The sequence below is a fragment of the Schistocerca americana genome, chromosome 1 (genome assembly GCF_021461395.2).
Source record: "Schistocerca americana isolate TAMUIC-IGC-003095 chromosome 1, iqSchAmer2.1, whole genome shotgun sequence".
Taxonomy (NCBI): domain Eukaryota; kingdom Metazoa; phylum Arthropoda; class Insecta; order Orthoptera; family Acrididae; genus Schistocerca; species Schistocerca americana.
Window position 1 is genome coordinate 234,775,251 of NC_060119.1, and position 16,626 is coordinate 234,791,876.

The 16,626-nt window shown below is 38.6% G+C and overlaps 1 protein-coding gene across 1 annotated transcript in view; it reads right to left on the minus strand.

Annotated features, from left to right (window-relative positions):
- The window catches only part of LOC124620254 (exocyst complex component 5), a 108,807-nt gene that overhangs the window by 88,728 nt on the left and 3,453 nt on the right, over positions 1-16,626 (minus strand). Inside the window, exons 4-5 of the mRNA XM_047146958.1 lie at positions 11,234-11,431; positions 10,877-10,941 (exon numbers count right to left, since the gene is read on the minus strand). Coding sequence (XP_047002914.1) covers positions 10,877-10,941; positions 11,234-11,431 — 263 coding nt within the window. The remainder of the gene's footprint in view (positions 1-10,876; positions 10,942-11,233; positions 11,432-16,626) is intronic.

Genomic DNA, 16,626 nt, shown 5'->3' on the forward strand with positions numbered 1-16,626 from the left:
AATTTACAGTTAGATGATTTGGACACAGACTCAGACAGCAGTGATGATGGTATTACAATGTAGACTCTACAATATGTGTGGGCAACAGGTGGCCTGCGGGCTGGATCTGGCCTGCAACTGGTTTTAATCCGGTCTGTGGAAGAAATTCGTGGGAAAGTAAGGTGCTCACATTTACTCTGACCGCGATGCATTTTTGGATATTCGCCATTCTATCACTCACATTTTTTCAGTTTGGCTTTTGTATAATGCAGCCAACACAACATATGTTAAGTTCAAGCAATTTAAACTTTCAAACTTTTTAAAATGAAAAAAGAAATTATGGTCTAATTTATTAGTGTTACAGAAACAGCACATGTTATGAGATCACTCATCAGAAGTATTTTTCAACAAATACTTAAAAATGATTGCTAATTGTGTTTGTGGATGTTTCAAAACACTGTGGCTGCAAATCATAAAGTTACTCCTAATTGTTTGTCAACAGGGACTGCCTGTCTCATTGCCATATTTTATTTTTCTATTCTTCCTCTCATTAACAGTAAATAATTTTTGTCCATTGTGAATGTATCAGAAAATTGCAACTTGTAAAACTGAAGGTCATTTATAAGGAATTAGCTCCAATCAGCTCCTTTTATAGCTGTTCACTTTTTCATGACGACGTTTCAAGATGATTGGCGCACCATCATCAGATGTTTACATTTATTTACATGTTGCGAACTTTGTTTCTTTACTAACAGCAATGGAAATTTTTAAGATAACTGCTGTAAAACATCATAAGTAATGTAAACAATGTTCACAACATGTAAATAAATGTAAACACCTGAAGATGGGGTGAACATGAATGTACTCTCAATAACATATTTTTGAGGCATAATTTGTTGGTGTAGTGTGTCAGGAAAGAGATGCCATTCCTATTGGTATGTTACCGTGAAAACATTAACCATAAATAGTAATGTCACGGGCCCTATAATTTTGACTTGATGCACTAGGAGTGATGCTGTTGTGTCATGTGACAAGCCAGCCCACAAGCTTAAGTAAATACTGTATGTGAATCAGGCCCATGGGGCACCAAAGGCTGCCCATGCCTGCTCTATAACAAAATAAGGTGATAACGTGCCTTTAAAATCAAGAACGGTTATTAAAAAAAAAGTTTTCTTTGTCAAAATATCACAAATCCTTGGCTTTACTGATTGGGAATTTGCATTCTATTCTATGATGTATACAGACAGTTGCTTGTAATGACTGACATAGCTATAAATTTCTGATATACTGCACAAGGAGTCTATGGTCTTCAGGACTGAAGACCACAACAACAACAGCTATAAATTTCTGATATACTGCACAAGGAGAAGCAGCTAACTAGTTTGTTAGTTGTGAACTTAAAGCTTTTCCCAGTGCTTACTGTCCTCTTAAAACTCACTAGAGTGCAGCTGGATAAATTCATTAAAAAAAAAAAAAAAAAAAAAAATCGAATATTTTGAAAGGTAGCCCCATGTCATCTTCAAGGCACAAATTGGAAACTGTCTTCAAATAACAGGGAGGGTGACTTGTCGAGATATCAGCAGTTTTCTACGTACTTATCAAGCAGTATTTCCTCGAGTTCTTTGAAGAGGGTGGAAGTTGTTTGCTTGTTCTACAGACAATAAATGTGATCTCTCACTATAACGTGGAATGAGCTAGTTTGCACTCGCAACACTCTTTATCAGTGAAAGAAAGGACAACATGCTGACCCTTTACACTGCAGTCTTTCATGTTTTCTTTGCTACCAGTAATTCTTTTTTTACACTGTGCTTTACATTTAAATACATTCAAACACACTGTCACACACACATTATAAAATCACATATTTGTAAAATATTATATGTAGTAGGAGTTGTCAAGCAAATGCAATAATTTCAGGTTGCATTTGAAGTTAATTTTGATATCTATTAGATTCTTCACTTCAACAATTAAGTTGTCAAAGTTTTTTGTGGCTGAGTATTTCACTCATCTGTGCACCATGATGGATTACTGATGATTGGTGCGGAGAATTCCGCTTTCTGTTATTGTAATGATGTATATTACAGTAATTTTTGAATTTCAATTAATTATCATCATCATCATCATCATCATCATTTAAGACTGATTATGCCTTTCAGCATTCAGTCTCGAGCATAGTCCCCCTTATAAAATTCCTCCATGATCCCCTATTCAGTGCTAACATTGATGCCTCTTCTGATGTTAAGCCTATTACTTCAAAATCATTCTTAACCGAATCCAGGTACCTTCTCCTTGGTCTGCCCCGACTCCTCCTACCCTCTACTGCTGAACCCATGAGTCTCTTGGGTAACCTTGCTTCTCCCATGCGTGTAACATGCCCCCACCATCTAAGCCTGTTTGCCCTGACTGCTACATCTATAGTGTTCATTCCCTATTTTTCTTTGATTTCCTCATTGTGGACACCCTCCTGCCATTGTTCCCATCTACTAGTGCCTGCAATCATCCTAGCTATTTTCATATCCATAACCTCAACCTTATTGATAAGGTAATCTGAATCCACCCAGCTTTCGCTCCCATACGACAAAGTTGGTCGAAAGATTGAACGGTGCACAGATAACTTAGTCTTGGTACTGACTTCCTTCTTGCAGAAGATAGTAGATCGTAGCTGAGTGCTCACTGCATTAGCTTTGCTACACCTTGCTTCCAGTTCTTTCACTATGTTGCCATCCTGTGAGAATATGCATACTAAGTACTTGAAACCGTCCACCTGTTCTAACTTTGTTCCTCCTATTTGGCACTCAATCCGTTAGTATCTCTTTCCCACTGACATTACTTTCGTTTTGGAGATGCTAATCTTCATACCATAGTCCTTACATTTCTGATCTAGCTCTGAAATATTACTTTGCAAACTTTCAATCGAATCTGCCATCACAACTAAGTCATCCGCATTTGCCTGACTGCTTATTTTGTGTTCACATATCTTAATCTCACCCAGCCAGTTTATTGTTTTCAACATATGATCCTTAAATAATATGAACAACAGTGGAGACAGGTTGCAGCCTTGTCTTACCCCTCGAACTACTCTGAACCATGAACTCAATTTACCGTCAACTCTAACTGCTGCCTGACTATCAATGTAAAGACCTTTACTTGCTTGCAAAAGTTTGCCTCCTATTCCATAATCTCGTAGAACAGACAATAACTTCCTCCTAGGAACCTGGTCATATGCCTTTTCTAGATCTATAAAGCATAGATACAATTCCCTGTTCCACTCGTAACACTTCTCCATTATTTGCCGTAAGCTAAGGATCTGGTCCTGACAACCTCTAAGAGGCCTAAACCCACACTGATTTTCATCCAATTTGTCCTCAACTAATACTTGCACTTTCCTTTCAACAACACCTGAGACAATTTTACCCACAACGCTGATTAAAGAGATACTTCTGTAGTTGTTACAATCTTTTCTGTTTCCATGTTTAAAGATTGGTGTGATTACTGCTTTCATCCAGTCTGATGGAACCTGTCCCAACTCCCACGCCATTTCAATTATCCTGTGTAGCCATTTAAGACCTGACATTTCACTGTATTTGATGAGTTCCGCCTTAATTTCATCCACCCCAGCCGCTTTATTGCACTGCAATATATTGACCATTTTCTCCACTTCCTCAAATGTGATCCTATTTCCATCATCATTCCTATCCCATTGTACACCGAAATCTGAAACATTACTGATCGTATTTTCACCTACATTGAGCAAATCTTCAAAATATTCCCTCCATCTGCCCAAGGCATCAACAGCATTCACCAGCAGTTTTCCTGACCTGTCAAAAATACTTGTCATTTCCTTCTTACCTCCCTTTCGAAGACTGCTAATTACACTCCCGAATGGTTTTCCAGCAGCTTGACCCAAAGTCTCCAACCTGTTTCCAAAGTCTTCCCAAGATTTCTTCTTGGATGCTGCAATTATCTGTTTGGCTTTGTTTCTTTCTTCAACATAACTTTCCTGTCTACCTGAGTTCTAGTATGTAGCCATTTTTGATACGCCATCTTTTTCCTTTTACAGGCTGCCTTGACTGTGCCATTCCACCAAGCTGTTTGCTTCATCCTACCTTTACACACTACTGTTCCAAGACATTCTTTAGCCACTTCTAGTACTGTGTCCCTGTACCTTGTCCATTCCTTTTCCAATAACTGTAATTGACTACATTCAACTAACTGGTACCTTTCTGAGATTGCTGTTATGTACTTGTGCCTGATTTCCTCATCCTGAAGTTTCTCCACTCTTATCCTCCTACATGTGGACCTGACCTGCTGCACTTTCAGCCTCACAATACCAATTTCACTGCAGATTAAATAGTGATCAGTGTCATCAAAGAATCCCCTGAATACACGTGTGTCCCTCACAGCCTTCCTGAATTCCTGATCTGTTATTATACAGTCAATGTCAGATATGGTTCCCCTGCCTTCCCAAGTATACCAGTGAATGTTCTTATGTTTAAAAAAGGAGTTTGTGATTACTAAGCCCATACTGGCACAGAAATCCAAGAGTTGTTTCCCATTTCTGTTGGCCTCCATATCCTCTCCAAATTTTCCCATAACCTTTTCATACCCTTCTGTTTGATTTCCAATCCTGGCATTAAAATCACCCATGAGCAGAACACTGTCCTTGTCCTTTACTCTAACAACTACGTCACTGAGTGCGTCATAAAAACTATCCATCTTATCTTGATCTGTCCCTTCACAATGCGAATATACTGACACAATCCTAATTTTCTTGCTAGACACTGTCAAATCTATCCACATCAGTCGTTCATTTACGTACCTTATTGCAACTACGCTGGGTTCCATTTCCTTCCTGATGTAATGCCCTACACCCCATTGAGCTATTCCTGCTTTGACTCCTGACAGGTAAACCTTGTATTCTCTCACTTCCTCTTCTTTCTCACCCCTTACCCAAATGTCACTAACAACTAAAACGTCCAACCCCATCTTACTTGCAGCCTGTGCCAACTCTACCTTCTTCCCAGAGTAGCCCCCATTGATATTAATAGCTCCCCATCTCATTGCCATTCATTTGCCGAGTCGTATCTTAGGAGTCCTTGGTTTGTCAATTAGAGGTGGGACTCCGTCACCTCCAAAGGTCCGAGGCATTTTGCTCTGATTGTTGCCAGCATCATATTTAAAGTACCAGGGAAGCAGGTTGCTAGCCTTACTTGCCCCGGGTCCCATTGGGTTTTACCCCTAACGGTTGAGGGACTAACCCGTGGATTTGATAGTCTTCGCCGTCTGAGCACAAAGGTGGCCACAACTCAGAATATGTCAGAGATGCCCAGCCTTATTCCAAAGTAACTGGTATCCTGACTGTTAGGACCACTTACTTGGCCACTCATATGTTGCCCGTGGTTCATGAACTAGGACATGACAACAGGAACCCATACCATGAACCATTTCAATTAATTATTGAAAACAAAATTCATACAGTAGTAAAAGTGCTGTGAGGCTGTTCTCATTACACCAAACTGTTTAATGATTTGCCTTCAAGCGGCTCTATAGTGGATGTCGCGTATTATCCTTATTATATGCTTTCATGTGACAAACACCTTCTTTTCTTGGGAGGGTTATCAAAGAATATGATGCTGTAACATATTAGTGAATGAAAGTAGAAAATGTAAGTCAGTTTTTTTGACATTTTCATCTACAAATTCAGCTATTATCTGTAACAGACAAGATGCAGAGCTTGGTCTCTTAAGATCTAGAACATATGAATTCCAATACAGGTTCTTATCAATAGGCAATTGTGTATTATATTTTTACTAATAATACAATGTAAACAGTTTCAAAATGACAAATATTGTAACTGTTTTTGATGCCTTGCTGTTAGACAATCATCATCTTGAGAAAATTGTACCTGATATCTTCACAACGCTCTGTTCTTGAATTCCGACATGACATGGACTAAAGCTATGGATCAGCTGGCACAGTGTCTTCAACAAATGAAGAAAGATTTCTCTAATACGGATGACTGATCGAAATTGGTTACAGTATGATATACCATTGGCAAATGAACTTTATAGTTGTCCACAACGGCACGATCTGGCAATGTGGACTTTATTTGGATTATCCAAACCTCATCCACTCCAACCTGCCCTATCACACCCCCTCTATACGCGGAGCCACCTTACTGCATGACACAGACTGTTAGTGCCAGATCATTTATGTATGTCAAGAAAATCAAGAAACACAGAACAGAACCAGGTAGCATCACCACTTTACATGACCCCATCCACATTCAAACACCTTCCCTGTTTGTTGTCAATGGAAGTCTGTCTTCTGCTCCTTACTTTCTAGATATATAGTGAACCATTGTGCAACTTCTTCCATAGTTCCTAATCCCATCAAACCTATTGTTACAGAACAAATTGCATTTTCTGTGGATACTCCTTCCCTTAAACCAAACTGCAAATCTGGTAGCAAATTGTGTGTACTGAGATGTGCCACTGCTTCCTCAAAAACTTTTTAAAACACTGTCAGCAAAGGAATTTGACAGTAATGGTCTAGATGATCTCCCTCACTTTAAAATGGTTTCACTAATGATAATCTGTCAGGAAACTGACCACACCCGAAAGACAAACTGCACTGATGACTGAGTGTATAGAACTAACATATAGTGCACTGATGTCCATTATCCTACTTGGAATCTCATTGTGCCGATGGAAGTCTTAACTCTTCAATAATGTAATAATTGATTCAGATTCATCTTTGCTTGTTTCCTGCAGCTGGGTGTGATGGAGTTATCTGAATATTAGCTTTCAAGAGTTCTGCATATTTACCTATGCCTATAAAATTTTGATTTATGGCCAACTTCTGACAAAAAATGATTCTTTAACATTTTACACACCTACAGTGAATAACTAGCAGTTCCATATTCACACAAGAGGTGTAATATGCTGAGCACCAACTTTCGTTCCAATACCTCTCACAACTGACCATATAGTTTTAATTTTGTTCTGGGAACTTTCTAATCTCTCTCTGTATGCACTGTTTCGTCCTGTCTGATGACAGCCAATGTCTATCTCAGGATTACCAGTAGTGGATATGAATGTACATAGTAAAAGTCAAAAAGAGACAGAGTGATGTAATATTCCTACCCCCACGTGCTTGTAACATTTCCCTACCAGCTGTTAGCCAGCCTTGTCACCAACCCCTCCTCCATTCTCTCCTCACCAACTCCACACAGCACAACCTCTCAAACCAGTGAACCTGTAGTGTTGGCACAATTTAGTCAGCCAAGACAATGCAGCCATGCAGGAGTGTGTATGCATGTTCTCTGTTAACTCTGAAGGAATGCCTCAACCAATACTGTGGGTTGTTCCTTTACTCCTATTATTTATATTCCAGAAAGGAATTCCAGTACCAATACTAAAATGTGCTTTATATTCATATGTTGATATCTCGTTCTGGTATCTGTTCATACCCCTGCATGTCATATTTGCCTCTTATTGGATCTGTCCACTATTAGTGAACTCTAATTGTCATGTTAGTGTTTAAACATTGGAACTCTTATTCTATTTACGACCATCATTCCTTCTTGATAAAATGTTAATGAATTTTCCAAATGCAGTAATAAATCTTTAAGTTATGAGCTGTAAAAATATAATCAGGTTGGGAAGGAAGGAAGGAAGATTAGCATGGAACAGCCCATCGACAATGAGGGCAATAGTCAGGGTTCAAAAACATGAGCTGAGGAAGAATGGGAAATGAGTCTGGCTATGTACTTTTCAAAGAATCCATTCTAGCATCAGCAATGGCTGATTTAGTGGCACCCACAGGAAACCTATATTTGGATAGCAAGATGAAGATTTGAATCATCATCCTACCAAATGTGGGAACATTGTCATATCACAGCATCAGCTCACTCAATATAATAAGGGTGGCAGAGAGGACAATAAAGAAATAAAGACTACACTGATTACAATGAAATGTAATGAAAATGCACACAGGTATTGCAGCTACAATAAAATATAAAGATCCTTACTAGCCTTTATACCCATCAAAATTTTTATCATCTAATGATATATTACACATATTCAGCACAAGAGTGCATCAGCAGCTACTATTACCAGTTTTGTTTCTCTTTCCGTAATTCACTTTTTTTTGTAATCCTATATTTGATCTTCATCCACAGCTGAGTGGTCAGCGGGGCTGGGTTCGATTCCCAGTGCTGTCAGGGATTTTTCCTTGATGGGAGGCCTAGTACAGATTACACTCAGTCTCTTGAGGCCAACAGAGGAGTTACTCAACTGATTAGCAGTGGTCCCAATGTCAAGAAACCCGACAACGACCAGGACAGTGGTGTGCCGACCAGATGCCCCTCCATACAGCATCCAATGATGCCACTGGTAGAGGATCTCATGGCAGTCGCTCAGGCCCAACTGTCCTGTCTAGGGCCAGAATACAAAACTTCATTCTCTCAAACAATGGAAACTCCAGGCAGGAATATCAACAATGTAGGAAAAGACACATTGCTACTTATTGTAAAGAAGACACATCAATTTGCAGACGGGCACATTTAAAGGACACTCACATATAACTTTCAGCCACAGTCTTCGTCAGTCACACCTCACACACATGACTGCCAACACCAGCATCTCGAGCATGTGTTTGTGTTTCTTTTACTGATGAAGGCTGTTGCCAAAAGGTATATGTGAGTGTCTTTTAATTATGCTGTCTTTCCCTCCATTGTTAAACTTCACTCTCTCTTACTTTTATATTGGACATGAGAGCATGGATGGCCTTACACTGTTTCACTCTAACTGATTACTTGCATATATTTTTGTTGCATTCAGTTTTGATCAATGTGTACTGTATTTATCATGAGGCCTCTCCTTTTGGTCTTAACCTGACTTTAATGTTACAGCTCATATGTGATACTGAAATATTCATTACAATTTATCAGACTGAGACAAAGGTAGAAATGGAAATAATGTTCCGGTCCCTGTCAACTATGCACAGTCTTAAAGTGATGAAGAATGCATAAACAGTTCACTGATAGATGCAATGAGCAGCAAAAATTGAAATACAAAAGGATAAAAATACAGGAACCAGTCTGCAGTTTCAGTCTTTCATATATTATAACAATAATACCATAAAAGTGTATTACTAGAATTACAAACAACTGGCAGACTGACTGCTTAAAATACTTTCAAAATATATTAAAAAATTTTAGTAGGTTTTTGCAATTTAGAAGAAAGAGCAAAGAGAGAAAGATAAATGGTAAATCACAACATTTGAAGATCATGAAAATCAGTTTCAATTGAAAAACAAAGCTTGTACATACCCAAGATAAGTATAACAGCACTGTGTACCATCTACACAAGTAAAAATAGGTGCAAGAGCCATCCTAAATTTGATCATAATATTTATCACAGATATATCATCCACGAAATCTCTCTGACATGGAGCCTTTTTTATGTGAATTAGGATATTACTTCATTGTTAAACTCAAATTACAATTCTGACCATTTTCTGGTATCTTTCTCCCAATACAACTACAGGGTGCAGCAGAACCGACTAAGCAGTTTTACACAGCAATAAAATGTAAACCTGGATGTATAGAGAAAAATGTTTTTATTTTCTAAATTAGTACAATGTACCATTTTACATTCATTTAGTTTTGAAAATAATGCCCTCAAGATGGCATCTGTTGGCATCAATACATTGTTGTAGACAATCCCTGAAATTTCAAACAGCTCTTGCACATATCGCGGGATATGGCGTTCACTTTGTCAATAATCTGCTGTTTTAACTCTGGTAAGTTGTGAGGGCAGCTTTTGAAAACCTTTTCCTTCAGACATCCCAAAAAAAAGTAGTCACAAATGCTGAAATCTGGTGTCCAAACAGGCCACCCGACAACACCCCTCAAAGAGACAAGGCATCCCGGAAATATTTCTCTCAAAACATCAAGTGAAATTCGAACTGTGTGAGCAGTAGCTCCATCCTGTTGGAACCACAAGTCCCTCAGTCCTCCTTCAACAATCTCATCCATTCTGGGTTGCAGAAAATTTTGCAACACTGAAACATAACATGTGGAATTCACTGTCACGATCACTCCTCCTCCTCAAAAAAGTAAGGGCCTACCACACCAAATTGTGATATGGCACACCACACTGTCACTTTAGGAGAATGTTGCGACCTTTCGTGAATAATTTGGGAGTTACTTTCAGCCCAGTAGCGAAAGTTTTGCTTATTCTCTCACCCACTAAGATGAAAATGTGCCTCTTCATTACTGAAGAAAGTTGCATTCGGAGGGATCTGAGCAAGCATTTACTCACACAGATTTTGTCAGTTGGCATAGTCTGCTGGGCGTAGTTCTTGACCAATCATTATTTTGGAAGTATGGAACTTCAAATCACATTGCAGAATCCTCCTCAAACTGTGGTCTGAAATCCCCAATGCAACAGCATGTCGTCAAGCAGAATGTTGCGGCAATTGTTGAACTGCTGTTCTACCCTGCACATTTTCAGCCGTGTGTATCTATTCTTAGTGTGCTACCAGTTTCCTCCAACTGCAGAACCCAGAACCGAATTGTGTCTGCATTAGGAATGGCATTGTTGCTTGGAATCACAGATCTGTTGTTTTCATAATAAGTACGAACAGCAAAACCACAATTTGCACCGGTCCAGACCATGTTGGCTACTGAAATAGGGTCAACGACTGAACAAAGGCAGACCACGTACAATTGCCTATTCCCACCACAGCCCCAGTGGTAATCGATAGAAACTGCTTCGTTGGTTCTGCCGCATCCTGTAGTTCTACAGTAATGAAAAAACTAAATTAATTTATTTACAGTTGTATGAGTAAGAGTTTAGAAACACTGCAACAGATAAAGCCTTCAACCTACTTTCCAGATGGTAGCTCCTGAGCAATCAGATGAAGTTTTTGTATGATGTCTGCTGCTTCATCAATCTAAAACAGAACAAAAATTACATCATAACTCTCCTTCTCCCTCCCTCCACCTCCCCCCCCCACCCTTCCTCCCCATTCACACACACACACACACACACACAAAGTAATTCATAATCCACAAGAAATTACTGTATGTGCATTATCATTCAAGCTATTTGAATGCAAAATACTGGTATACAATTTTAGAGGTCCTCTACTCTAATGAAACTGGAAAAGTAAGAGTCGCTTAAACTACCAAACATTCAAACAAAATGTAATACAAATCATAAAAGGTATGCATTACCAGACTTACATTATCCTTATCAGAAAAGAAATCTGACAGCAGAGGACCAGGACTCAGAAATTCGGCAAAATAATTCATGAGTTTCTGTGCCTCAACAGCTCGTGCTCTTGGGGTATTTACACTCTCCAGTTGATCACCCAGATGTAAGACTTTTGCTGCTACAAAATTGATGCGTTCATCAAGTTCTTGAAATAATGAAATTGATGCCTGCAACCCAAACATTTGAATTTAGATTTATATTTGCTTGGAAATCTCTCTAAAAAATGCATTATAATCAGCAAATGTTCTAATAGCACAAAGAAAAATTGGTATCCGCATTCTTAGACACATAAATACCAAGCAAAAACAATACTGGAACAATATCTAAAGACTATCTATACACTTACCATTTATTGCATTGGTTGACAACAAATAAGTGCTATTACCCTGCAATAAACTTAAAAGCTAACAGATGACCTGGATAAAAAATTAGGTAAGGAACAGTCATTTTATGACAGGGAATGATAGATGTTTGTGATTTACATTTACATTCAATAAGAAATGTTAGGTCTCTATGTCCTGTCAACGAGAAAATCATTAGATACTGTCTTGCTCATGAAAATATGATCGAGTTGCCAGTTTCCACTCACAGTGTTATAATTTTATGTAAATGGAAGATGGAGAGGGGAAGAAAAGAAAGGAAAGTGGAGAGGGACCACTTTTGTCAGCTGCATTGGGAAATTACACGGAATCGGCAGCAAAGAGTGAAAATGTGTACCGAACCGGGATCTCTTGCCGACTAGGAAGTTGCGGTAACCATTGCACCACCTGGGACACACTGTTATCGCAACTGCATGGACTACCTCGGCTCACCTCATGGCTGATCCACACACCCATTGAGCACCACATATCTGCAGCCCCTGTACATTTCCTCCATATTCGCTCTTCCAAGATTCCACAGGAGGTCAGACACATTTGTGCATCTGCATTGAAGGAGGTGGATTCACTACCCAGCTAGGCATATCAAATTATATGAATGTGTGGTGTCTGTTCTTTCAGACATGCCATATAATAATTTTCCCACGATTTTTGACTACATATTACTTGGAATAAATGCTCCAGTTGCCAATAAAGGTATAAGTTTATTCACATGACCTAGTTTAATTCAGTATCAAGCCATTCACAAATAAGTTTTTTTCTCCATCCTAAATGATGAATGTTGCAGGTCATACCCATTTTCAAGAAATGGTTTAAGACAAATGCACATAATTATAGGTCTATATTACTGATGTCATCTGTTACAGAATTATCGAACATGTTTTATACTCATATTTCATGTTGTTTTTTGGAAAGAAAATCTCATCTATAAAAACAACATAGATTTTGCAAACAGAAATCTAGCAAAACTCGGCTTGCTCTGTTTGCCCATGTGATGCAGAATGTCACAGACAACAGTACCCAGTTTTGTGCTGTGTCCCATGACTTACAGTAGGTATTTAATACAGATCCACAAGGGCATTTAGTGAGCAAAGTATGAGGTTACTAAACAATGGATCAGATTCGTGATTGGATTCAGGACTTTCTTGCAGACAGAGCTCAATATATTGCTCTTAATGAAACAAAATTGATATATGTAGAGGTAATTTTAGGAGTACCCCAAGGAAGTGTTAATGTTTGTGGTCTATATAAATGATCAAATAGATAATATCAGAAGCTCATAAAGGTTATTCGCAGATGATGTAGTTGTCTATAAGAAGGTAGCAATACCAGAAGAATGTACTGAATTGTAGAAAGACCTGCAAAAGTGTGATGGTTGATTCAGGGTCTGGCAGTTGAATATAAATAAATAAAACACATTGCACATAAATGGCCAAAGAAATCCACTATGTTCAATTAAACTATTGGTGACAAATCTGCTGGAAAGAGAGACTACTGTAAAATCCCTCAGCACAATCATCCACAGCAACTTAAAGTGTAATGACCAGATAAAACAAATAGTAGGAACAGCAGATGCTCCATCCACAAAAGAAATGGTTTACAAAACACTTGTATGACTGATTCTTGAGTATTACCCATCAGTCTGTCATTTCTAGTTGGATTAACAGAAGAAACATGAAAGATCCAATGAATAAGGGTGTGTTTCATCAAAGGATCATTTTATTGGTACGAGAGCATCATGGAAATGCTCACCAAGACAGCTGTTGTCCACCAAGGAGTGGTTTATAATTTATACTCTTTGAGACTATGTTCGGGAAAGAGTCAAGTAACACATTACACACTCCAACATATATCTCACAAAATGACCACATTAAGAAAATCAGATAAATTAGAGCTGATATGGAGGTCTACCAAAACTCATCCCTCCCAATCATTCATCATGGAACAGGGGATGGGGAAAGATACTAGTACAAGAAGTATCATCCATAAGGTGGCTTGTGTTATGGGTAAAAATACACATTTATTACAAGGCTGTGCTTCCTCAGCACACTGCAAATCTTTGAGACTGATTCACAATTATATCAAAGTGATTGCATGAATAAAATCACACTTTAGTTAGAAACTGGTGTATTGTAGTCCGAAAAACAAGAAATCATTAGGAATAGGAAACAATATCAGATTGGACAAGAATATGGAAGGAAATGGGCTATATTTGACAACTGCCTTGATTGATTTGCGCCTGAATTATCCGGAAAGAGTGTCTGATGTACAACACGATTCCACCTTGTTCAGTGATTCTGGAAAGATAGCAAAAAATTATATTTTAATTAGCATAAATTTATGCAAACTTTGCTTCACTACTTAAGGATAATGTAATATTATGTTCATTGCCTGCAGTAAACAACTACTAGAAATTCTATCTTTATCCCCCTCCCTCTAGAGATGATGTTATGCTCTAAGTTCCATAACTGCTAGTGATGGGAATACAATACATATAAATTTATTCATTTTCTATACAAAAAATATTCACCACAATGGGATAACATGCAAATACGACAGAAAAAAATAATACATACTAAGTAACTAAAACACGAAATTGTATAAAATTTGCCAATTTCAGAAGTGTATTCTGAATTCAAAATGTTCACACTAACCACATTGGTTTGTTCAGTCAGTTTGCTTCTGATTGAAATACTAAACATAAAGGCAAACTGCGATGTATGACAGCTGGACTATGAACTCTAAGGCTTTTTTATCAGCATAAGCTGGGAGGTAGCCAGTTGGAATATTGGCAACTTGAATTTAATTTACTTGACCACACTTCTGTAACGTGTAAACTATTTGTTTTGCTGGACTGATTGAAATCAGCATTCCAATCACGCAACTAGAAACTATTGCTGGAAGGGAAGTCACGGCTAAGCAGTTTCAACATTACGAATCAATAAATGCTTGGCTGATTCTGAAAACATTTACAGACCATCTAATTCTAGCTTAAAATACCAAATCTCTGAGTGTTTTCATAAGACAGATTTACGGAGCAATACATCACAATAGGGACAAACCAACAGAGGAATGAACAGAGAACCCACAAAATGGAAATACCGAAGCGTCCGATCCCGCCCGTCTGCTTTGATCCATGATGTCACAAATATGGCGGAAACGACCATAAACCACGATTCCAATATGGTGCATATAAATTCGTTACGTACACATTATGAGGACGAAAATACATCGAAAAACAAACACACACACTTTCCACAAAAAGCCTAATGAAAACTAACAGGACAAGAGCGGGAAATGGGGTGTTTTTGGGTGGGGGTAAACTAAATATAAACAAATTTAGACACCCAGACCCATACAAAACCACACAAAACGCCGAAAAAAACCGACATCACAAAACTCCCCAAATACCACTAAACACAATATCATCTGGAATCGGACACTTCCCTTGGCCTATATAGCTCTACAGCAGCTCCCGATCCCATAAATTAGGATCAAACACTTCCCTTGGCCTATATAGCTCAAAAACATCTCCCGACACCAATACCAACATACACAGCCACACATTGAGATCGAGCACTTCCCTTGACTTGCGCACTGTTAATTTTATCCATCATATCCATTCCTGAACAAAAACAACAACCGATTAATTTTACTAAAATTACCACATGACACCAGTGAACAACACTAAATTAACCTTCACACAAAATTGTTAACTCACTGAAACGAATTCCACTACAAACACAGCCGAGACTCGAACAATTCTGAATAACGAGCAAAAGCAAACTGAGCCCATTACACCACACAAACGAAAACCCTGAACATACCACCAGAGAGCACAACAAACCACAACACGACGACATCTACAAACAAGCCACACTCACAAACCAAACTCGGCGCCGTCATGACGTAACACACGACAACACCCTTCTGTCACGGGTCAAAGCTGACGCATGGGATTGGACGCTTCTGTCAACCCCACAAAATTGTAATAATCAGGAATTTTCACAGTCCTCATCCCTCTACAGAGGAATTTGAGGATATGCCACTGCAAAGACTTTATTTTTGTGGAATGTAATAGACAGAAAATTTTGACGAGGTAATTGTTAGGGTTTAGTTGGGGGGGTCACACAGATGCCAAGCTGAGAGAGACCACCCCGCCCTGTGAAGAAATAAAGATCATTGCCTCTTCTGCTTCACACCATGTGGGCCCCTCAGAAGAAGGGGACTGAGCGACCTGCCGCCCTCCCCCTTCTTAACATCTTTCCTCAGGCTCTCACTCATTTTATCAATTCTGGCAAACCACTAAGTCTCTCATGAAATATGAGCCCAAGTAACCTCACTGAAGATAGAAGAAGCAAAAGGAAGGTCTCATTGACAACCAGCCAATAGTTATTCAGCTGTACCTGTCCAGAGAGTACACAATGAGGAGTGTGTAGGGCATTTTGCATTAATTTTTATTTTCATTTGAGTGTAGTGACTCTATTTAGGCATTGTAATGTTCATTACGAGTGGCATAAAGCATACTCAATATGACACTGACAAGCAACAGCTTTGATTTATTGAGTGCACATAATTTTTGAGTGAAAGTCAGCAGTGTCCTCACGTTGAGCATACCACAACATTGTCATTTGCTAGGGGACTGAATAGTTGGAGATGTGGTGTGGGACAGAGACAAAGAGAAGATCAGTGATGTCATATAGTATTATCTGTATCAATTTCCCCAGAACACATCATACAGTAAAACACCATGGCAAACCTAAATGTGGATGACTGAATGAAATAAACAGTGACTTTTTGCTGTCTACAAGTATGTTATTCAATTTTTATAAGTACGAAAGTAACAGATAAAATAAGAAAATATATTCCCACAAATAATATTATAAGTTGCTCTTGTGATCATTGTAGATTTAAGGCATGAAATAAAGTCAGCAAAAGCCATCTGTGCTGCCTAGACAACAGCTGTATAAATGGATCATTGAAGT